Below are 23,084 nucleotides of genomic sequence, written 5' to 3'. Positions count from 1 at the left end.
CTTATTACGTCTTTCACAATGCTCAGACTACACTATACTATGTCAATACTCTGCTGTAAAAGACCATCTGGGTGTCCTGAGGAAACTGCAAAACATGAAAAAATGGACACCCTCCTGCATTCAGAACAGGACGGCCAGTTTTTCTACGCAGGACGCCCTAAATGTCCAATCATTAGTGCCAGTATAATGTCCTACTCGTAGTGTCATCACACTGGTTTCCATGAAAAGAGTTTCCACTCTGTAATTTTGCCAAATATGATTGAAACTTGCAGTTTTTCAACCCTTTTGCAGCCATAGCGTAGCCAGCATATTAGTTTACTGGCGTAATCTCGTGGTTATCCACATTAAGCGCTCCCATGCCGTTATTGTCGATCGGTCTCTGATCCTTCCTGATCAGATCCTTCCTGTGTCAGACGAACTTATATGGACCACTCGATTAGAAATGCTGCATTAGAAAAAAGCAAAAGCACTGACCATGACATAGTGGTAATTACACTTGTACACCATGTTACTGTATCATAGCAGTTGTAGTATCAGCTGTAGTTGCAGTCACAATTATTGATGTACGTCAAGTGACCATTGTAAAAGCAAAATGTTGCCGATCCAAATGATGGGTTTTTGTTTTTTGTGATCCTTTGTCGTTTATAAACCAATGTTTAACACCTTTTAGGCATCTTCTAAAGAGTTGAATACACAGATAGTTGGGCATTTGTGGGACTCTATCAGTGTGTCCCTAATCTGGGTTAATGTTTGATAGATATCTGACAATGAGCCCTTCTGTTTCACTGAGCACTTGATGGCAGCAATGCACATCTATAAATAGATTATAGCTATTTGATATTCTGTCTGGTGTGATGTTTGCACTGCCAGAGGACCTAAGCAAAAGGCCTGGACAAACTGCGGCTCCTTGTGACAGTAAATTACATCTACCATTCACAGTTTTGCCCCTCCAAAATCAAATGTGAATTTGAATGATTCAATTTTACGTTGTAATTTATCTTCCCCCTACATGATTTTCTATTGACATTTACGTACCTAATGTAACCGCAGTTCTCTGAATATGTTTGTAGCCCTCTAAGGGCCTCCGCTATTGGTTAATCCACTTCGAGGCACTGGCCTCGGCCTGAAACGTCGATTGATTGGCTCTCCGCAGAAGACAGGCCTGCAGGGCAGCCGGTAAGAGGACTACGCGCATATCCATGTGACTGCTGTTACATTATGTGCTCCGCCCTCTAATAGCCTTCATTATTGGATAAAAACCACAGTGAAGGCCAATGGGACAAGTTCCCTCCCAGCATGGGCGAAAATAAAAAGTAACTAAGTGTCCGACGTCCTACCGGGCCAGGACGTCAGCCTAGTATGAAGATGCACCCCCAGAAAGGACAGAATGAGCCACCACAGAGATGCCATGTCCAGGTCGATGCAGACGACGAGGATGCTGCCTGGCAGATGTCTTCCATGGACGCACAGACAAAAAGAGTGGCAGATGAAGAAATGGACCTCGTAGAATGCGCTAACTTGCTCATTCTGATGAGGAGGAGGATGGAACAACCTCAAAATGACCCCCTGCGACCAGTACACTAAAGTGATCACTTTCAGTATGAAAGCAGGGTTCGTCAGGCGCATCAGTAGGCCTGATGCGCCAAGCAGGAATCTCTTGATAAACGACCCAAACCGTTGCCAGATTGCGACTGCCGCCTCTGGCGCGAGACCCCACTCGTCCGTGACAGCGCCTCCTCTGCACATCCTGTCCAACGCCCTGGTGTAGGGCACCTGGGACGTGCTCTGATGCGCTCTCGGCAAGCAGGTGGCTTGCTGCGCATATCAGGATACGAGCTGCCACCCTCTGCAGGGAGGGGCCCTCACGCCCTCTTGATGGTTGATGTACGCCATCGCGTGATGTCCCGTCAGCCGTGGTGCGTAATGAAGCAGAACCTTCTCCGCGGCCATCAACTCCAGCAGATTGGTGGCCTCATCTAGGGTGCCTCCCGGTGCCCTGGGGGGATATAGCCATAGGCACTGCCAGAATGCGCGGTCTGCCATGTCCAAGCGAGCTTGAGCCGACAGACTCAACCACCTGTTCCTGTCCTGGACTGGGTGGAGATGGTGATGTACAAACCAGCTCTGAAGCCACCTCATGTGCAACAAACCCAGTTTCACCACTGGATGTGCCGCTGCCATGACAACCAAGAGTGTCATCACCTCGCTGACTCTAACCTGATGTGCATCCCTCATCATGGTGATCTGCTACAGCAGAATTGACATCCGCTCATCTGAGAGCCGTGCCATCATCAGGCGATAATAGAGAAAGTTTTTTTATAAATATTTTTAGTATTCTTTCATATTCTTTTTGTTATTTTTTCTTTCTCCGCAGCAGCGCAATTTGGCGGCTCCAACACAATAGGCAAGGCATCTTCACACTGCTGAAAAATACTAAAAATATCAGACATATAAAATGTAATTAAACATTTTTCTTTAATAATAAAGCAAAAATGGAACATGACTACGCTTCTTCACATTACTCTTTCAAAACAGAAGGTTGCATGATTGCAGTTAGATGACTCAATAAATCCATTTTCTACTGCAAATCTGTTTATTTTTCCTCTGGTCTATAAGCTACGGGTGAAGCGGTGCAGGCTACGCCTAGAGAGGGTGTTCTGGACATGCATCTTGCATAACTGGACTCATCAACTCATTGTAATGACAATAAAGTGCTCAAATTTGCTGTTTTCACCCGGTTACTCCCCCACTGTAGCCAGTCGGAGCTTTGCTCTGCAGCAGGGACAGGCTGTGGATGCGGAGCTGCAAGAATTCTGGAGAAGTGGCCGGTGTTATTCATATACACAAGTAGACAGTGATGTAGATACTGAAAATTTGAAAGAGACACAGGAACACAAGACACGCAAAGGAACCCAACAAAATGGCAAGCGATAATGTTGGGTAACTGTGCCGTACGTTTAAGAAGAACCTCGTTGCTGCTCCAGAGAAAAAGCATATAGCGTACTTTTTGAAATTGACAAAGTCCGCTTGGTCTGATTGTCCTGCTTTACACAGCATTGTATATTGCCTGATGGCAATTTTGTTATTGACTAGAACTGAGATAATCAGTGGTGACTGCAAGGAGTTAGTTCACAGAGAAGGAACATTCAGATAACGGTTAATGTAAGAAAAGCTGATCGTGGCAGTTGCTGGCAGACTCACCAAGCTGATGTTGCTTCTGAGAGATCTGATGGACCCTGAGACAGTTGCGTAAAAATAGTCTTTTGCAGTGTCTGGCAATAATTTGGCCTAATATGGTCATCAGAGATGTCATGCTTAAGTTCTACCTAAATTAACAGTCTTCATTACATCATCACTGTGACACCATGGCTTGACAGTCCACTCAGAATCGCAGATTCAGAATTAGAGTAGATAACTTTTGTTACTCCCACAGTGGGGAAATTCCCTTACTTCACTTTTGTATAGGCTCGCTGAGCATAACTTAATTTCCAGACCCTTTTAAAAGTTGTTTTTTGTCATCATAGATTGAGTGAACAAAATGAAGAAACAAGACAAGATTTGACACAGTGGAAACAAATGTATGGTTTGTGATTGGAACTTTTGTTGTCTTAATAGTGTTGTGAAATTATGACTCGTCTGTCCTGTGAGGTTGGTGTACAGTTGTCGCCCTTATTCAGATGTGTATGACACAGACATACATATCTGACAACTTCACTAGCTTGTCTCTTTTCGAATGGTTATTCTTATGAGGCAGCTTTATTTTTGATTTCTACTAACTGTGTTACAGATTTGTGGTGCAGGATCACACTGTAGACTCACTTCAGTTGGGACTCCACTTCACCAGATCCAGCCAAACAAGCACAGCTGGGCGGAGCTTTAAAAAAAAAAAAAAAAAAAAGCACACCCTACCCCCTTCTCTCTTTCCAGTCGACCAATCACCACCTTGATCACTACAGCTGACCCCCCTCTTCCCCAGCCAATGAGTTGAGAGAAAGCACTGCCCCCCCCTTCTGTGAGCTTTATTGCTGAGTGGGCAAAGCACGCCTTGCTCTAACAGCTGAGAGGAAACCACAGGAAGCAAAAAGAGTGAGAGGGAAGGAGGCTATGAAAGGTTTGAGAGGAGGGGCTTCAGAGCTGATTAGGGGGAGGACGAGGGGACGCCAACATGTGAAGCAGCTTTTGTATTCCAGATATTTTGGAGGGGTGCAAATTGGAGAAAGGAGGAGGCCGGGAGGGAGTTTGGAGAGAAAAGATCGGCTGGGTGGTTCAAGTTGCTCAAGACTGACTGATTTGTGTCTGTACGAGTGAAAAGCGAGACCCAAATACAGAGAGGCAAGTGGACACGGAAAGCCAGCAAAACATCTTGACATGTCTGCTGTCTTTCTCCACGCTAACAGCTGGAAGTAGGAGACAGGGAGTTAGACAGATAGGGCAGCCTGACCCAAAGGAACGAACACTAGAGAAAGAAATGAGGCAGTCTTCCTGAATGGGTGAGTGTCACAAGTTCTCCTTCTGTCACTGCAGTTGTTTCTCGTTGATGTCACTGTCGACTGGGTTGGCTTCACTCAGATCTCCAAAAATGGAGACAGGGATATAGGCAGATATAATACAGAGGTTGGTGAGGCAGAAGGAGACCCCCGTCTCAAACACTATTCTCAGCAAGTATGTCACTGGGCTTGGATTTGATTTCTGTGTGTGAGTCACTTCTTCTTTTCTTACTTTTGTTGCTTCCTGTGTGTCTGAATCCATCTGGCACGTACACACACACACACACACACACACACACACACACACACACACACACACACACACGCCCATGTTTGTATTGCTATCCCTGTGGGGACATTGTGAGGTTTCTCATTGACATGTTTTCCCCAGCCTCAACCTAACCATCCAAAACAAATGTCTAACCTTAATCATGACTCTGAACCCAGCTTAAACCTAATTATAAAGACCACCACACACACACACACACACACACACACACACACACACACACACACAGAATTGTCATTCTAGCCTCTTGCCTACTGTGACGTCAGATTTCTTAACTCTATACGACACATTCTCTAATCAACTGGTGACCACTTGTCTGAGCTTCTCAGTTGTTCTCTGTGCATGCACAGGAACCTGAGTGTGTGTGTTAGTGGATGTGTTTATCAGCCTTCGGGCAGACTTGGGGCCTCCAGGGCTGTGGGAGGGGTGCAGCCAAAAGATGATGAGAAATTGGGCGGACAACAAAACCACTTGATGCTATCTGTTGACACTGCTGTCATTTGTAACATAGAACAAATAATAAACATGAGTATGAATGCATGTAAATCTGCCAATGTTTATCAAATATATATCATAGCTTCTGTGTTAAATTGCACCGTTTTGTTCCAGTGGGCAGTACTGAACACTGGGCTTCTTCAAAGAGATGGAATTCAAATTTACTTCCTCCTACATGCTTGTCACCTACTCAAATGTTAATGGCACATAATGTGGCAGAGTTGACAGCTATCACTTCTCAAATGAAATTGCCATTCATACCATAGTTTAAGATGTACCTGTAATTTATTAAGAACAGGAAGAGCTCAATCTAGTGCAGTTACTTTTTATGACCATTTGCCATTTTTTTCTAGGAAGTAGGAAGCTTGTGACGGCCAAATATGTCATTGACTTGATGTTCTCCGGCAGGCATTTGCCAAAAAAAAAGTATTGGTTTCATACTTTGCTACCTATTATACTCAATTTATTTTTATATATTGTAGATGCATGGTATGGTTACAGGTTCAACATCACTGCTCTTGGGCAATGGTGTTTCATGATCAACCGCTGGTGATTCACCTTCACTTCTTTGCACCTGAGTGGAGCCAGAGAAGAGTCGGGTGGCCTAACAACCTCTGTGATGTGTTAAAATAAGATTGAAAATCAAGCGGGCCCAAGTAAGGAGCCTGTGGTGCTCCCCGGGGGCACTGACACAGAGTCTCTATAAATATCGCCCCCTCCACCTCCCCCCCACTCACCATGTCCAACCCCTTGCCCAGGACACTCCACCTGCCCTCAAGAGTATCAACTCAATTTGTTGCTTCTGTCAGCTGAAACAAATGGGCTGTACGCAAGGATCAAGTGGATTAAAGATGCAAAGTGTGTTTGAAACATGTTTTTTTTCTCGCTGTCTCCACAGAGATTCTGGTTGGAATGACCTGTCATGATGTCACAGTCACTTAGCGTCTGGCGCTCAGGTGACCATTGTAGGTGTGCAGGGCTAACGGTCAGTCACAGATGGACAAGAGCCACCTCGAGGTCATCAGGGGAGTTTGTTCTCTGGAGTTCTCTGCAATACTGACTTTTCAGTAAGTGTCAGAATGTATTGCTACATTCCTGTCAGCTGACTCAAAGATTTGCAACAACTGTGTCATTTTATACAGTGACGCACCAAGGGTTGTTTTCCTCCTTTATAACTGCTTGCAACCAAAACAAAACGAAACAAAACAAAAATCTATAAATAGACTCCTCAGAAGCTATCAATCGAATACTTCTGCTAGGAAGTAAATGGTCTCCTAAGTTCATCACATACTTCAATCCATCATTTTGTCTATGTGTTATGTGTGTTCTTCATGGATGTGTGTTACATGGTCGTTTTTCCTTTTGTGTTTGTCATGGGTGAAGTATTGTGTTTTGGCATTAGTGCATGTATTGGCCGTGCATTTCCTTTTGCACTGAATTAAGCATTCATACACTTTTTATGTGAATGCATTTTTCTACCAATCACTGAGTTAATTACCATAGAGGAAATTACAAAAGAAAAATGCAGTAAAATGTATCCAAACTCACGTGACAGATGCTACCTTCATTACAATGATGTTAATTTGTGAATTGAAGTTCAAAGACCCTCGGATTCAAGGGCAACAATGCGGGTTCTGTCCTGGACCAACTTCTTACTGTCTCAGCAGGGTGTCTGGATTTCGAGGCGCAGCTCTGGTGGGGAGGGCCTGCGCTTTGGTGGCCTGAAGATCCACTCATTGCTATTTGCAGATGATTTGTTTCTCATGGCTTCATCACAATGCGATCGTCAACTCTGGCTGGATTGGTTTGCATCAGAGAGTGAAGCGCTAGGTATCAGGTGAGGATCAGCACCTCAAAGTCTGAGGCCATGGTCCTCAACCAGAAAAGGATGGATTGCTCTCTCTGGGTGTGGAATGAGTTCCAAGAAGTTCTCTTAGCCCGGATATTGTTGGAGGACAGCGGCTACTTCTCCACAATGAGAGGAGTCATTTGACGTGGTTCGGGCATCTCATGAGGAAGGCCCCTCGATGCCTCCCTCTGAAGGTGTTTCAGCCACGGCCAGCTGGGAGGACACTGGGGGGTTGACCCAACACCAGGTGGAGGTATTATATCTCTTCACTGGTCTGGGACCGTCACTGGATCCGCCAGATGGAGCTGGTGGATGTTGCCTGGGAGAAGGACTTGTAAGATTTGAAGCGACCTTCTGAAGCTGTTGCCCCCGCGACTTACGGATAAGCAGATGAGGATGGATGGATGGATGGATGGATGGATGGATGGATGGATGGCAGTTCAAAGTTACACACATGCATTTTTTTTTTTATTAGAAACTACACGGTAAAAATGCTCGGGATTCACATTTAATGAGAGTAATTCCTTTTTGATGATAATTTGCATGAAATGTCTATAGACTTTGGCTGCAATGAAAAGTCCAAGTGTCCAGCAGAATAATTAGCATGAATGAATGCAAACATATTTTAATTAACAGGAGATATGCAAAATGGACTCGTTACTTTCATTTATTTGGAGTCTTGATCATCCGGACATAAGTGCTCTGGATGCTGTTTTCTGCCCAAATCTCAAACTCAAGCAAACTTTGGACCTGCTCAATGGACCAACGTGATGATGTATGAATGGGTCGCACTGGTTACATCACGTGGAATGGACAACTGCCCTAGCAACTCTGTGTGCAGTCACACTGACTGTTGAATCTGGGGTTTTTGCTCAAGCCCGACATGTTGTCATGTTACAATGCCCGCGCTGAATTTTCTTTAATAGAGGCACATCTCATTGCGCCATATCTCAGACATGCTCCTGTTCAGGAAATCTTACGTTTGCAGTGAGATAGCAGAACAACTGACAGAAAACAAGTATTCAAATCCATGTGGTATCTTATGTGTTCATGGTGACCAAATGTGGCTTTACCAATATTTTGATGGTTTTCTCATTCATTCCCAGCTGAGTGGCCACTTTTTTTGTCTGTTTAAAGTGTGTTATAGGAGCTCTGTAGCACTACTGCGATCTGCTGTCCGCTTGATCTTATTACACGCTGCGTATTAAACGTGAAATGTATCAATAAAAAATGTGTTAAAACATTGAATTCAATTTAAAGAAAAAAAAAGAGGCAGTGTCTCTTCTGTGGTGCAGCAGTGCTGTTCTGTAATGCAGCAGTGCTGCCTTCTAATGACAGTGTGGTGCTGTGGTTAGAACAGTTTTGTTTTGTAAGTGTTTTAATTTGAAGTTTACACTTGTGCAGAGTAGTTGAGAAGCTTTGCTGACAATATTTTACGAGTGTGCACCACAGTGAATGTCATGTTCCTCACATAAATGTCTTGTCTCTACAGGCTGCTGGTCGTTTCAGGTCTCCTGCCATCCAGAAGCTTTCCTGAAATCTTTCCCTGGGATGTTGTGGACGTTCCCTGGCAGATGCCACAGATATCCATGTTGTTGTTGTTGTTTCTTGGGCCAATCCTCACACACCTTCCAGATGTTGTATCACATGTGTCGGGTTCCGGCCGGCAGGATTAGTCCAGGACTGGCACAGAGGTGAGCTTGCTTACATAATGCTCAGCATTTTGTCAAATTAAGCCGGACAGATCAAGAACATGAATGTTCTTAAACCACGTCATACATTGTGTTTGAGCAAATCATTTGCTGCTGGAATCCAGTTCACAGTCCACTTGGAAAGTGGGCATGGGAAGCACTAAAAAAATCTCTTTTTTTCTGACACCAACCACTTCTCAAACTGATTCATATTTGTTTTTCATGGTCTTCTGAGTAGAGCTCGTGACCTGTTCCTCCCTGCTCAAATTTACCTTGAATGTCACTTAGCCGCTGTTTTCTATCACTGTAGGAGCTGTGAGCTTTTTAACTCGGCATCCAGGGAGGCACAACGCTGATTCCTGACTGTGAGGACAAACTTGTTTCACTCGTTTCTTCGATACCTCCTGTCGAAGATGCGGCACATACACGTGGAGTTGGCCCACAAGAAGGCTCCTCTGGAGCTCCCAGCCCATGAGGGTGACCTGCCTCCACCGTCAGCGCGGACTCAGGTACCGGAGCCCGGGGCCCACCCTGGTACACCAGGACACTATGGACAGGAAGATCTCCATCTTCAGAAAGTCTATCAGCTCTCCATTTTCTCTCAGCTGGGGGGGTTCACTACCTCCACAGAATCCCACATTGATGCCCAGCAAAGGCCAATCAGAGTTGGGATTAAGAGGGGCCTGGAGGAGACCCACCAGCAGTCTCACAAGCGTCCCCACCTGGGGGATGCTGGGGATTGTTTGGAGAGCGGAGTCTTGGGTGGACCTCCTGGGTCAGGAGTCGGGATGATCGACCTTAGAGACAGCGAGGGGGGGGTGTCACCTAAATCTCCTCCACTCTCTCCGAACCACACTCCATCCCGTCGCCCAGCACAGCACAATCATGACAGGCCAGTTCCAGATGCTTTCACGCCACTCTCACCCAAATCCTCCCCTATGTGTGATCTCCATCATTGTGACCATTCTCAGAACAATGGGAGCCGCACACCCACCTACTCACTCGGAGGCCCTGGAATGGATACCTGCAATAATGGCACATGTGGCGGCCAACCCACCCCCCACTTATATGAGATGTCCACTTACGAAACACCAAACCCCGCCAGTCCCACCAGCCCCCCAGGACCCTTCTCCCCACCACACCACACAGAACTGCTGGAGCCTGGAGAGGCCACAGAATGGGGAGTGGGACTTGAATCTTCTCCCCCGGAGCGCAGTGCCACCCAGACAGTCTCCTCCTCCAAAGGTCTGGCCTCCTGGGAGAAGACCCCCAGCAGTAATGGTCATCGCCTCACCGCTGGGGCTCATTGGTCCGTTAAAAAGAGACTGTTGTCCCCAAGTGAAACAGCAGAGTCGTGTTCTGAGGACGAGGGGCCTTCCACCTCGAAGCGGAGCCGGTTGTCGATGCTGGACTCAGGACTGGGACCCACCTCATGTCGCAGCACGGACTCCAAAGCCGCCCCCTACTGGAACCACCTTCTGCCGTCGGTGTGGGACCGACCCAAGGTTAGTGCGCACTCACACATGCTTGCAAGTATACGATAGATTTCATTTTTCCTTTTAAGTTTATTTGCTGTGAAAGAATATCTGTAAAATCAATTTGAGCGGGAAGTCTTGGTGGTTTTGGAATGGTTTTTACTTCCTAATTTCTTTTTTTTTCATATATATATTTATTAGTTTTTTCACAATTACAAATGACAAAGACAAAAAAATATTTCCTAATTTCTAGTGTTGCAATTTTAGTATTTTATTTGAGAGGGATTATTTTATTTAAAACAAGAAAACTTGAATCCATTTGTATTTGCTGTCATGCTGCATAGTTTAGTATGTAGTAATGTAGTAGTAAACTATTTACCTCTTTTTTTTCTTTTGTGGCTATATGTCTTACATGCAATATTTCCAGACAAAATGCAGCTTTGTGAAATAAGGTAGACCCTTTTGTATGATACAAGTCAAAGATGGAACAAGCATCTTGTATATTTCTGGAAAAAGTCTATGAACTTGAACTGAAGAAAAATGGCACACAGAACCATCAGACCCCACTGGACTGGTCTGCTCTGGAATAAACCCGCTGAGCGAGTGTCCATTGTTCCTCAACTCTTTGTACCCTCATGCTTACATCCTGCCTTTAATAGTTCTGGAAGTGAGTTGGCCATTTATGAACACAAACTGAACTTTTTTGTAGATGTGACCAGAATGGGGGTAGTGCTGATGGGGGCAGACGAGTGCATAAGGTCGTGGAGCGTTGAGGGTTTAAAGAGTCCGAGTAAAGTGGTGGAGCATCAGCAGAAGAGAACATGGTCGAACTGACAGTGTTATTTTAACCACTGACTTTAAAGGAGGAGGAACATAGAAATGGCATGTAGTCACCATGCAAACTCAGGGGAGACAAACTCACAGAACACAGAAGAGGGTCATAAATATGCAGTCATAATATACTGCTGGTAGCACAGCTATGTGGGGACATGCAGGAATGACTAGTCGTGTACATTAACAGGAATATTTATAGAGGTAGAAAAACAGAGAAATGCAGTTCCATGTAGCATGATGCAGACAGCAAACTATTACATGGAATGGAATGTATCAATACCTTCATAACATGGAAAAAGAGGTCAAAGAGTCAAATTGCACTTTGGCATGCAGAGATGGAATGGAAGGGTGTCAGCTAAACACAGAAGAGTGTACAAAGTAGTTTGCCTGCGTGCACTTGTTTACCCCGTCCTGACTTTATTGTTCTTTTGCTTCAAACTAAATGAAAAATGTGTCGACACATAAAGAGACACAGACGATTGCAATGACTTTAAAACACAGACACACAAGCCCTGGATTGCGGTGTCTCTTAAGACAGGGGACACGTGTACAGAGACTTGTTACAGAGTTGAATGACTTCCACAATCATGAAGCTGTAAGGTCAGACTTTATTCTATATTATATTAAAATTAAATTAAATTGTATGATTTGTGATGATTGAATCCAAACACGTCTGCCATGATCAAAGTTCATAATGAGCTGACTCAAGAAAGACAAAAAAAGGAGGCAAACAAAGCTGCTGAGCTGCGATGTCTCATGACCCGAATAAATGTCTGTGGCGATGAATAAAAATGCAGAACGGAGTTGCCCTTGTGTTTTAAAGCGAGAATCACGTTTGATTGAAGATAACGGGGTAGTGCTACAACGGACAGTAGTCCACCAGGTGGCAGCGATTTATTCCCCCCCCCCCAAAGCCTGAAGCATCTCATAAGGTTTCTTCCTATTCTCAGACGGCTACTGACTGCATTCGTACAGGGAAGCGGCTGAAGAAGGTGATCAGGCTGAAAAGGTGATTTACATTTACATTTCCCTGCTTGTACCATTAGTTCCAGACTAACCAGGGGATGTGTGTTTTTCGGTTGTATTCAGTCGCCGGCTGCGCAGCGGCAGACATACGGACTGCAGGTCCTCACCCCAATCAGACTGGCCCTCGTCGTCCATCAGTAGATCACTTCTAGGAAACTTTGAGGTTAGTGTGTGCCTCTTTTGAATTCACTCTGGTTGAGGAATTTTTGGTTCAAGACTGTCTCAAGCTCTTCTGATGATGTCGTCCGTCACTAGGAAATATTACTCCTTAAAAATATTGGGAGCGACAAGTGTCACAGCTGTGTTTGTCTCTGCCAGGAGTCCATACTGAAGGGCCGCTTCACGCCATCAGGTCGTATTGAAGGTTTCACAGCAGAGATTGGTGCCAGCGGCTCCTACTGCCCTCAACATGTCACATTACCAGTGCAGGTTACATACTATGACATTTCTGAGCACAGTGCCCCCGCGCCCTTCCTGGTCAGTCCTTTTTCTTACTTGTATTTCATGCTCAAAAGAATAGATCATATTTTGCCTTTGTTAATGGCTTATGTCCCACTGCTCCCTCCAGGGCGTGGTCTCTCTGGAGCCTCTTGGAAAAAAAGGCTACAGCGTACCCAAAGCAGGGACCATTCAAGTGGTGAGTCCGTCAGAATAGGGCATCAGAGCAAGACATGTTTGGCACTGATGCTGACACTCTTGTTGTCAGACCTTATTCAATCCCAACAAAACTGTGGTGAAAATGTTCCTGGTGACCTACAACTTCAGCGACATGCCAGTCAATCACATGACCTTCCTGCGTCACCGCATCTTCCTGCTGCCGGTGGAGGACGCGGCGGAGGCGGGCGGCGCTGCGACCCCAGGCAGTAAAGTGTCAGACAGGAAGAAGATCCTCTGCTACCTGATACATTTGAGGTGAAGATGGAACTTCTTTGCTCGTACAACCACCTTCTGGTCAGATTTATCTGACTTCCTGAGCCCAAGTGTTCTACAGTATTTTATTCTGACCATGTTTTTATGTGTATATTTCACTCGCTTTACAGCCAAGATTAGTTTTATATTATGAGTAGTTTAAGTGACAGTAAATCTGATAACATTGACATAAATAATATACGCAAATATGATTTGAGTGATACAAAGTCAAATGAGTAAACGTTAGTCTGGAGTCATATTTGTTCACCGTTGGAAGGTTTTCTGCTGCTGACAGTGTTCAGCGTTCTTTAACTCTACTGCCACCTGCTGTCCGAGTGAGCACATTGTACCGAAGATATTTAACAGGAACAGATAAAACACATGAAGGGGCAATCAAATCTTGCCGGGCGGGGGAGTGTGCTGCCCCTGCTGCACTCGATTGTCCGTTAAGAAGATATTCATCTTTTGCTTTGCTTTTACTGTTTTTCAATTCCACACTGCATGAAAGTGTTGTGGTATTCACTCTCAGACCTTTGTTTGTGCCTCCTCTCAGATTCCAGAGTTCCAAATCTGGTAAAATCTACTTGCACAACGATATCCGGCTGCTATTCTCCCGCAAATCCATTGAAGTGGACACAGGGATTCCTTATGAGCTTAAATCTTTCACCGAGGTGCCAAGAAACCCCAAGTACTCGTCTCGCCTGTAACCTTTGCTCCTACAAAACAACTGAAGATCCCAGGGTCCTCCAGAGCTTTCAGAAGAGGAGCAAGGACTGCAGCTGGACTCTAACAGTCAACAGACAACACGTGGAATACCTTTTCTTTTCTTTTTTTTTTTTTTTTTTTTTAATCGTAAGCACCAAGTGTAGAAGCTTCTGGGCAATCAAAAGTGGACTTGAAAACTTATGTACAAACATACAAACACACTGTCACACAGACACACACACAACACCGGACTCTGGACTACACACCACAGCTGGAACACAAGTGTTCAGTGTAAACATGCATGCCTTGTGACTTAACACCTGAGTTTTCCTCCAGTGTCATCACACTGCCCTTCACTCTGCCGGCAGCGCCCTCTAGCGGTGATCCTATCCTCCATTGGGATTAAAAAAAAAAAAAGAAAGAAAGAAAATGCCAAATAAAATCTGTCACCAACCAAACACCTGGGAGATCAATGTCGTAACTGAGTCAAATGTGTGGACCGAATGATAAATGTATAGTTATATTCCTATAATCCCTTCACAAACTCTTTTGGAAAAACATTCAAGCTGGGCTGTCTCAGACTGAGGGACACTGTGGTGTTTCATTTTTTTTTTTTTTATCAAACAAAATGTATTATTTTTTTAGAACTCTGAGCAGAAAAGTTGTAGTATTTTTCATTTATATTTTTTCGCAGATGTCTTAAAGAGCAATATGCTGCACAAAGTAGAGTGTGTTTTGGGGTGGGATGACCTCTCCAGAGCAGGAGGGGGACTGAGTGGTGGGAGGGACGGGGAGGGGGGTATTTAATGAGGGCGACAAAGTCTATGTATCAATGAATAATAAACTTGGCGACTGGCAAGTGAAACCGTGTTTGGTGTTGTTTATGAGTGATGAGGACATATATTGAGGAGAATGTATGGAAAGCTCAAATTGGCCCTCCGTTCTGTGGTCACTGCAGCCTCACCGAGCTTCTTATGGTGGACCCTAGAGGACATCCTGAACAGTTCACTGTCCACTATTTCAAGAAAATGAATGGCATCTTGAATTGTCTGACGTCTCTGACCTGGACAATGTTGTCTTGCGGTGATAAATAAGACTTCAGCGTCACCTTCACTTGCAACTCGTTCAGCACCTGTTCCGATACCACCATGAGCCTGGGTGTGAGCCATGTGACGCGGCACATGTTCCAGCCCCAGTCTTCTTGCTGTCTCACTCCTGGCAAGTCTGCCTGCCATCAGACCTCTGAAGCTGGTCCAGAACCAGTCAGCTTTCCTGCTCCTCCGCTCACTTAGCTGGCTTCCACTTGCTGCACGTATTTCTCTGGTCTATACTTAAATCGATGTGTGAACGCTTCACCTCTTCTTTGCGTCATATATAGTTGATCTGTTGCATTCTTAAATGTGAGAAGCATAGGCAACAACTTGATTCTTTTTGTGTGTTACAAAGGCACTCTAAATATGTATTTAAATAATTAAGTATTTGAAGTTATTTTTTGGGTATTGCAGATAGTAACACAGAAAATGCTAGGTTTTTATTTTAATCAGAGTGACAATCCTCAGGACTCATCACTCAATGCATAGGCGGCGCCATCTATCGCCTGGCTCAGGACTGACAGGTGGTAGTGCGCTTGTTGCCAGTCTTCTGTCAATCCAGAGGACTGAGCTTTGGCAAAGGCGTCGGCCAAACCTGGGAATGTGGACCTTCCTGCCGTGCTGGGTGTCCAAATCACATGCCTGACATGACAGATATGATTACCAAGATGCAGGTCAGGATCAAGAAGATGCCAATCTCACCTGTGTCCATATAGATCTGGGAACGCCAGAGGATTCAAGAAAGCCCGGTCAAGCAGCATTAGCCGGTCGTTGATCTTACGGAAGGTCAGAGGTCTGAAATTGAGGCCAAGATGTCAGACAGAACACATACAGAGCAAATGCATCTTCTCTCACGTTTCATTCTTCAGATCCAGTCCTGTAATGACTTTGTCCAAATCAGAAGTTGCTTTGCGAAATCGAGCGACAGCCTGTTTGAGGGGCTCTGAAACAAACATGACGTGACAAGAGGCCCGGAGAGTCGAGTCTGAGGCTCTCATTGTGCTCACCCATTGAGATGTCTTGTGCCATTAGTCCGTCTTGATAAAGGTTCACTGCCACACTGAGGTAGTCTTCCAGACTCTCTGCGTAGTCAGTGCAGTTAAGAGGCAGCAGGAGGCTGTCGGCCAATCTGAGCAGAATGTTTCCGGCTACCCTCGCAACTGCCTGGTGGCTGTGGAACCCTGACAGTGAGGAGAGACAACACAACACTTGAAAGAGTACCGCGGACTACAGAAAGATTGACCGGAGTCAACCAAACCGGTTGACTAGCTTTTCTGACCCTCAAAGTCAGTCTTGAGTTCCGCTCTGAGCATTGCCTTCAGTCAATGGATTCTAGCAATGGCTCATAACAGACCCTTCATGCAGGTAAGGGTGCCTTTGCATGGCTGTTTTAGTCTATAAATCCTCTCATAAGCCTCTCACAGGTGGTAGAGCTCCCTTGTCGCTTCCCAGGCTGTTATGGCGCCTTCAAGACCTGTGAACTTGACCATTTAAGACCCCAACACACTGCAACAAATATTCCATGCCTTTACAACTCAGAACAGTCTCAGACCTTTGTCATCGTTAAAGAGAAGATATCGATGAAAACCCCTTTGTACTTTGAGTTAGTTTGCCCGTCTTGTTTTCTGTTAACTTTAGCTCATGTTTGGTCCAAAATCTTTCATTTCATCACTCACCAGGATCGATGTATGTTGACGCATAGTGGAAGGTGTCGTATGCTGTGTGGTAGGCTGGGTAGATCCGGGCATTTGTTTTGGTCTATGTGAAGGAAGATAGACTCTAGATTAACCAGCAGCAACAACTCAATACTCAAACATCACCTGCCTGAACTGGTGTGATACTTCCCCATTGTCTGTACCAAAGTCTAGTGTTCACAGGTGGAACACGTTCAGTCTTCTTGAGTTAAGTTTTCATAACAGTGACATGTGAGGAGAGAAAAATGTTTCCCACCCTGTCGTAGGTGTATGACATGTCCATTGAAGTGATTCCAAGGTAATGGACGAAGGCGGCATAATCACTTCCGGCTCCGGTCAGGTATCCGACTCTAAAGGCAACACACAGTAGTCATGACATTAATGACCGCAACATGTTTTTGTTAGTCTGGCAAAGTGAGATGAGAGTTTCAACTAAACTTTGGTAGAAACAACCTCTTCAAAAACCAAAACATGGGCCCCATATTTCAATTTCAACCACTAACAAGTCGAACTTCTTAAAATGCTTTATATGATAATGGTTTTCGTGAATGTATATTTGCCTCCAAACCTGGGAATGACTCCATGTGTTGGGCTGGTTCTGTTTGTGTACTTGATCCAGTTCTCATACACGGATGTTGAGTCCATTCCAGGTGCCTGGACCTTTCAACAAATGAATGTTGGATCCTTTAAAGCACAATGAAACTACAACACGCATTTAGTTTTGTTTGAAATGACTTGGTGAATGAGTCAGACGCAATGTTTATACGCTCCTCAGATTAGAAGCAAGTGAGACAATCCACCATTTTAACTGTAGCATTAGCGCAAGCACCTAAATTTAAAGAACATCTCACCTGTTTTGCTGCAGTGAAGATAATGTGCTGCATGGACGGCATTCCTGACGCTCGCAACGTAGCATTGGCTAATCAAAATAAAGGAAAGATTCACTGACACGCATATCATCTTTTTGGATGCCTGCATCTATACTGTAGTTATACATTTTGGCAAATACATTCACACTCTGAAAGAAGCCCAACTTGAAATAGTTTGGTCAGGTGAATTAATAAAGTATTTCTGAAGGCTTCCTAAACTCTTAATGTATTTATAGCAAGTGCCAAGCTTCAAGTCACTTTAATAGTTTAATACCATGAAGAACAACCTGTACATTCAACACTAAGTTTCTTTCCAACTATCGACTTTCAAACTACTCTGATTGTATCTTACCAAAAACAGCAATGTCCACATTGATGTAGGCAACAGTGCGTTCACTGAGCTTGGTCATGTATTGCTGCAGACAGAAAGTGATGTTCATTTATTTCTTTTCTTCTTGTTATGTGGGGTGGGGCTAAGCCAGCTGTATCGAGTGGTGATAGGTGGGAGACACCCTGTCCAGGGGTTACCTCAGTGTATTCAGCTGACCCAATGAGACCAAACTCCTCTGCTCCCCAGCTGCCAAAGATGATAGACCTGCGAGGCCTCCAGGTTCCTTTCAGAAAGCATGCCACTGTTATTTATTGCCATTGACACAAGAGACGCCTGGATGTATCCTCACCCTTCTTGAGCATTGTGCCTAGGACCCTGGTCAACTCCAACATGACTGAAGTTCCGCTGCTTGGATCTATGGCACCATGAACCCAGCTGTCTCTGTGGTTACCATAGATGACGTACCTGTCTTTGGATGACATGTGTTTGAAGCTGGTGATTTAACTGGCCATTTACTTCTGTGGTCCTACCTGGTTCCACGCTCCCTCTGATCATGCCCATCACGTTTGAAGAGTTCTTCAACACTTCAGTGTTGAATATTCGGAGCTTTACATCACTGCAATGTAGGCATGGAGTTGTAAGTGAATAAGTGAGCTGTACTTGGGTACTTGGCTCTGAAAAGTGTTTCAAGATCTGCTGAAACAAGGAAATAAAACATTGGTTGTCCTTGTAGCCAATATGTTGTAACTGAAAACACCTTTTGGATTAACAATAAATATTTAAAGGTGCAAACATGAGTACAGTTTTCTGAACTCTCTTAGCACAGTGACCTGGATGATTAAGGACCAACACAAATGTATCAGACATGAAAGGTTACACTGGCAGAACAAGCTTGTGTCTGGCCGGGAATTCAACTGAAGGACGGTGAAATGATGACAAGATCAGCTGCAAGCGTCCTGACTTTAAAGCAATAATGCGTAACAGTTAGACATAAATAGATTCTTTTTATATTTCTTGAGATGACACATTTCAGTTTGAACAGTCCAAAATCCTGGAGTCAGACTCTCCAGCTCTCAGTTAAATGGTCCCTTGGACTTGAGTGGCATCAGAGCCCCAACTCCACCCCCACTGCCACACTTTACGGCAGAAGGGCAGAGCGACTTTTGTTTACATCATGGCAGAAGAATGGAATGACAGAGCAAGATCCCGGACAAGTGTCAATATAGAAGTTGAATTTACAGCCTGGCAATAACTGAGAGCTACAAAAGGCATTTCATCTGATCCTGAAGTGGCGATGTTTGTATTTGTTGCTTGTTGTTTGTATATAAGTGTAGTATATATTTGTTTGTGGCAAAACAGATGCTAAAACGGGCGCTACATATACATGTATGGTGAAAATAGTTTTTCAATAAATTGATTGCCGGCGAAAATGACTCGCTCATGGTGTAACACAGTTATGGGTGTTTGTCTCCTGTTTGTTGTATTGCGCTGTTGAAGCATACAGTGAACATATAGCTGGCCAAACCGATTAGCCAAGATGCTAATAACCATGTCATGTTAGTCAATATATTGTGGTGAAAAACAGTGTTTGTACCCGAGGCGTTCTTTATGCTTCCTGCGGGTCTTGGGTGTGTTATCAAATGTGTGGAACTTATTTTTGAGATGATAACAAATGTGTAAGTATCCGTTAATCATTTTGTTGTGTTTACCACAGTATAGCATAGTACAAAACGGATTAGCGGCAAAATTAGCCACTAGCGGCTAATGTGCCCTGGCATTTATCAGACAGAAAAATAGTCGATGCAGTGTTTTATGGTCTGGTTTTATCTGGTTTGGACAAGTGTAATATGTCCTCTCGTATGCAGACCTGCTTGGAGCTGGTGAGCGTCGCGACCTAGACAAGGGGACAATGAAGAAAGCTGGCAGAGTCCATCACTGCCTGACAGGAGCGACGAGTGGTGACTTTTGAAGAAAGAGTATTGAGCCAGAGTCTGCCCAGATACATTGAATGTTGCCAGTGAGGTACCTGTTGTTGAATAGACTGGAGTCTTGGAATCCTGGGCCACCAAACTTATAGGAACAATTGAATCCTCCTTGCCATTCTGCTGGTGCCACAGTCCCTCCGAGTTCACTACAATTACACCAGTTATTGATGAGCGATCACATCTTTGCCAAGCCTTGTATTACATGAAGGGAATGACTCACCAAATTAAGATGTAGGCGTCCTCAAATCCAATGGGTTGTATTGGAATAGGTGGGATTCCTGTTATATCCTCCTTTGGGATCCTGTATGTTTTCTCTAGGGACGAGTGTGCATTTGTTTATTATGACTCTGATATGGAGTGAATTTGAAGACTCATAACAAACAGATTGTTAATACTTACCTTTGGCCGCTAGGTAGGGGGTCAACAAGTCTCCATATTGGGTACTAAACCCCCCTCTCTCTACTCCAGAGGGCGGTAGGTACCAGGAATAAGGGTACGTCTCCTTGGTATCTGACATGAGACCGTCGTTGATGTCCTTAGGATCGGTGTAGACCAGAACTCCAGCGACTCCGTACGGTGCAGCATTTATAGCCTGTGAAGCGGACCCAAATTTTGAAAACACACTGCTGGAGGGATTATTATTTCATCATGACACTAGGTAGCACTGTTTTGCCTCGGCAGGCTTCACGAAGGTTCCACAAGTCTGCTGACTCAGTCCACAGGTGGCCCATACAACTTGGCTCTTGGACTACCTTCCAAGTCTGTCAACCTTTGTACTCATGTTTGTTTTAATTATTATTATTTATTTTTTTTAGATACAATCAGAATGCTCTAACCTGACCCCTGACCTTTGGTTTTCCACGCCTAATTTCAGCAAGCTAGTAAAGGTGTTTATGGAGCCCCAGATTGGATCTTGACATTAGATGTACACTTTTCACCTTGTCATTATCAAGATCATTAGAACCAATTTCTTGGAGTCTGTTCAGCCAGTCCACTCTTCTTGTGTGGATTAGAAGAAGGTTCAGAGTGGGTTTGTTGTTCAGGTCTGTCAACACCAGGTCTAGACGCAGCCAAGATGAACTCAGTCCATCAAAGCTTTAGCACACTAACGCTATGCTTCAGTTCCAAGTGTAGTCACATGTAGGATTTTTGAGCTCCAGTTGCATGAAAGCCTTTTAAAGCTTTTACTTCTCCCTTTCTAATAGTCACACATCATCCTTCTCAGTCAACTCTACCTGTTCCACCCTGTGCCACCCTGAATCTCCAGCCTACTCTGGATGATTGACTCCAAATACTGTTTTCGCCACATCCACTTGCACCTTGCTCCTTCTGTTATCCAACGAAACCCCTTCACCAGGTCTCAGCACAGATTAGCATCTAAGAGATAAAGCAGATGAGCTCCACTTTGGTCTCACTTTGGCTGCTCTCCCGGCTCCTCCATATCTGGTGATCGCAATTGTTCCTCTGAGGTCCAGCGTCTCGTTCAGAGTCTGATAGTCAGTGGGCTTGCCCTGGTTGGCGTAAACCAATTTACCCTGAAAAACAAACAAACGACCTCTACATTATGCAGCAATGGCGTGGTGAAAACCATCAATCCAAACTCTGTTTTCTTTCCTCCAGAAATAAAAGTATAAAACATAGCATAAAGGTTTATTGCACTGTTTTACAAGTCCATAATGGTTACTATTGTGTCATGTGACCTCCAAATGATTCTGACCTTGTTTGTTCCGAGTTAATCAATAGGTACAGTTATGTTATAAAAAGCACCGCTGGATTTAACCTGTTCTGCTTAATGCCTTCCGACTTGTGTCTGGTGGTGAGGAACTCAGCTTAATAATCATCTTGCGTGCGACTGAGGAACCTACGTGGTAGTCTTCTCATTAATGATGATTTTTCTTACCATAGCTACCCCAGCGGGTGAGTAGGCAGCGTATGGCTGGACCACCTCAGGATCCTGCTGATCTGGGAAATACGGCTTCTCCTTCTCCCGCACCGTGTACAGTGTTGAGGCAGATGGTCCAACTGTTGACAAAAAAAGTAAAGATCACAATATGGAAGATGAACCAGATGAATCATCTGTACTGGCCGTACTACTGTATCTAGCACGAGGGTTGGTTCTATAGGAAGAGGTTATGGGGGTGCTGCAGGGAGCACGTGTTAAGGTACTTTGTTAGCATATTGCAGTTAAAGTGCATTAAGTGATCGTCTGCACGTCTTGTGCAGGTTTGCTTCAGAGAGGAAAGGGATGAAGATCAGCTCCCAGTTGTTGTAGACTACTTCACTGACCACTTCTGTAGAGTCATTTTGGCTGCACAAAGGAACGTCAGTCTTGCAGTTGACCGTTTCAGTAAAAGGGTCAACTGCAGGTTTCCTTAATACATTCATGTTCAGTACAACCATGATAAGTTTGCCTGTCTTTATGGTAAGACTCAAAAGCACCTTGACCTAAAGCTGACCAGACTCACCTACTGTCACCTTATTGGGTTTCCTGGCATCAGGGAACGACAGGTAGACCTGGTATTCCTCCCTCCAAGCCTGGTCAAGCCCACTGTCAGGGTCTCCCCATCTCTTGAGCATTAGCTGGACCGTCTCCTCATCGCCGGCCGTTGTGGCCATGTGAGGGACTTTGGTCAACTCTCTGTCAGAAGATGAAGTGACGGATTGAATTAATAGATATTTTTACTTTTCATGGTGTCAGCAAAAGGTCTTTAAAAGATTTTTTTTATCATGAACTTGTGCTTAATTGTACACTCTAATTTCTACAATTATTTTCTCCATTTATGAGGAAGTTCTATTTTAAGGACATATAATAAACAGGTAAATAGGGACATTTATTCATGTTTTTGATTGAAAAATGAGCAAATGAGTTCTGTAATATAAAAAAAGTGAAACATTGTGTCTAATTTCTTAAAAAATCTGTTCAAAATATAACATTGTACATTTAAAATATGTTGTTGACGAAATAGTGATCCATAACTTACTTACTTTTTACATTTTTCTTATACGTTTACTCCTGTTTACCTAAAGTGACACTTTATACACTGACTGCTCTTCAATAAACAATTTTAATTAAAGAGAGAACAACAAATTGTGCTCTAACTCACTTGAGGTTTTTACCGATCTCATTGTTGTCCACTTGAGACAAGAATGCCTCAATGAGACTCTCATCCACGTCCTTGTTGACCTCGGACAGCCATGCTGGCCCGCTGCTGCTCTTGTCTATTCCAAAGTGACCGATGAGGATTCCCACGACAAAGACCGCTGTACAGCACACACCTCCGATCAGCAGCGTCTTCAACATTTTCTCTGTTTGATTTGGAGTGTTGCTACTGCCCGGTGACCAGTCAACATCAT

At 44.3% G+C, this 23,084-nt stretch overlaps 2 protein-coding genes across 5 annotated transcripts in view; one reads left to right on the top strand and one right to left on the bottom strand.

The window, feature by feature from the left end:
- The window catches only part of LOC128762365 (atos homolog protein B), a 21,942-nt gene extending 7,567 nt beyond the window's left edge, over positions 1-14,375 (top strand). The window contains exons 1-11 of one of the 4 annotated variants that reach the window (XM_053870575.1): positions 2,400-3,578; positions 3,788-4,490; positions 6,170-6,338; positions 8,613-8,814; positions 9,122-10,316; positions 12,071-12,129; positions 12,210-12,309; positions 12,465-12,623; positions 12,715-12,783; positions 12,853-13,058; positions 13,609-14,375. In XM_053870575.1, coding sequence (XP_053726550.1) covers positions 9,225-10,316; positions 12,071-12,129; positions 12,210-12,309; positions 12,465-12,623; positions 12,715-12,783; positions 12,853-13,058; positions 13,609-13,762 — 1,839 coding nt within the window. In that variant the 5' untranslated portion in view covers positions 2,400-3,578; positions 3,788-4,490; positions 6,170-6,338; positions 8,613-8,814; positions 9,122-9,224 and the 3' untranslated portion in view covers positions 13,763-14,375. Of the gene's footprint in view, positions 1-2,399; positions 3,579-3,787; positions 4,491-6,169; positions 6,339-8,612; positions 8,815-9,121; positions 10,317-12,070; positions 12,130-12,209; positions 12,310-12,464; positions 12,624-12,714; positions 12,784-12,852; positions 13,059-13,608 lie in introns of those variants that run through there. The other 3 variants (XM_053870574.1, XM_053870576.1, XM_053870577.1) reach the window with 3 other exon arrangements.
- On the bottom strand, positions 14,055-23,084 carry naaladl1 (N-acetylated alpha-linked acidic dipeptidase like 1). The gene is made up of 19 exons (XM_053870573.1): positions 22,835-23,084; positions 22,196-22,368; positions 21,631-21,752; positions 21,146-21,265; positions 20,130-20,322; positions 19,951-20,044; positions 19,772-19,876; positions 18,276-18,361; positions 18,095-18,214; positions 17,943-18,028; positions 17,767-17,830; positions 17,397-17,464; positions 17,114-17,205; positions 16,802-16,895; positions 16,528-16,609; positions 15,859-16,032; positions 15,707-15,794; positions 15,554-15,646; positions 14,055-15,493 (listed from the first exon to the last, which is right to left on the bottom strand). Exons 1-19 carry the CDS (start codon positions 23,029-23,031, stop codon positions 15,316-15,318), a joined length of 2,229 nt encoding a protein of 742 aa, XP_053726548.1. The 5' UTR covers positions 23,032-23,084; the 3' UTR covers positions 14,055-15,315.

Source organism: Synchiropus splendidus, chromosome 7 (genome assembly GCF_027744825.2).
Source record: "Synchiropus splendidus isolate RoL2022-P1 chromosome 7, RoL_Sspl_1.0, whole genome shotgun sequence".
Taxonomy (NCBI): domain Eukaryota; kingdom Metazoa; phylum Chordata; class Actinopteri; order Syngnathiformes; family Callionymidae; genus Synchiropus; species Synchiropus splendidus.
This window is presented reverse-complemented; position numbering and strand designations above follow the sequence as displayed.

Excerpts from the sequence above, each read along its gene's own strand:
- naaladl1 (XM_053870573.1), bottom strand. The coding sequence starts at position 23,031 with ATGTTGAAGACGCTGCTGATCGGAGGTGTGTGCTGTACAGCGGTCTTT. Across the intron at positions 17,465-17,766 it reads TGTGGACATTGCTGTTTTTG|CCAATGCTACGTTGCGAGCG; the intron begins GTAAGATACAAT and ends TATTTTGATTAG. Across the intron at positions 15,647-15,706 it reads CTGGATCTGAAGAATGAAAC|ACCTCTGACCTTCCGTAAGA; the intron begins GTGAGAGAAGAT and ends CCTCAATTTCAG.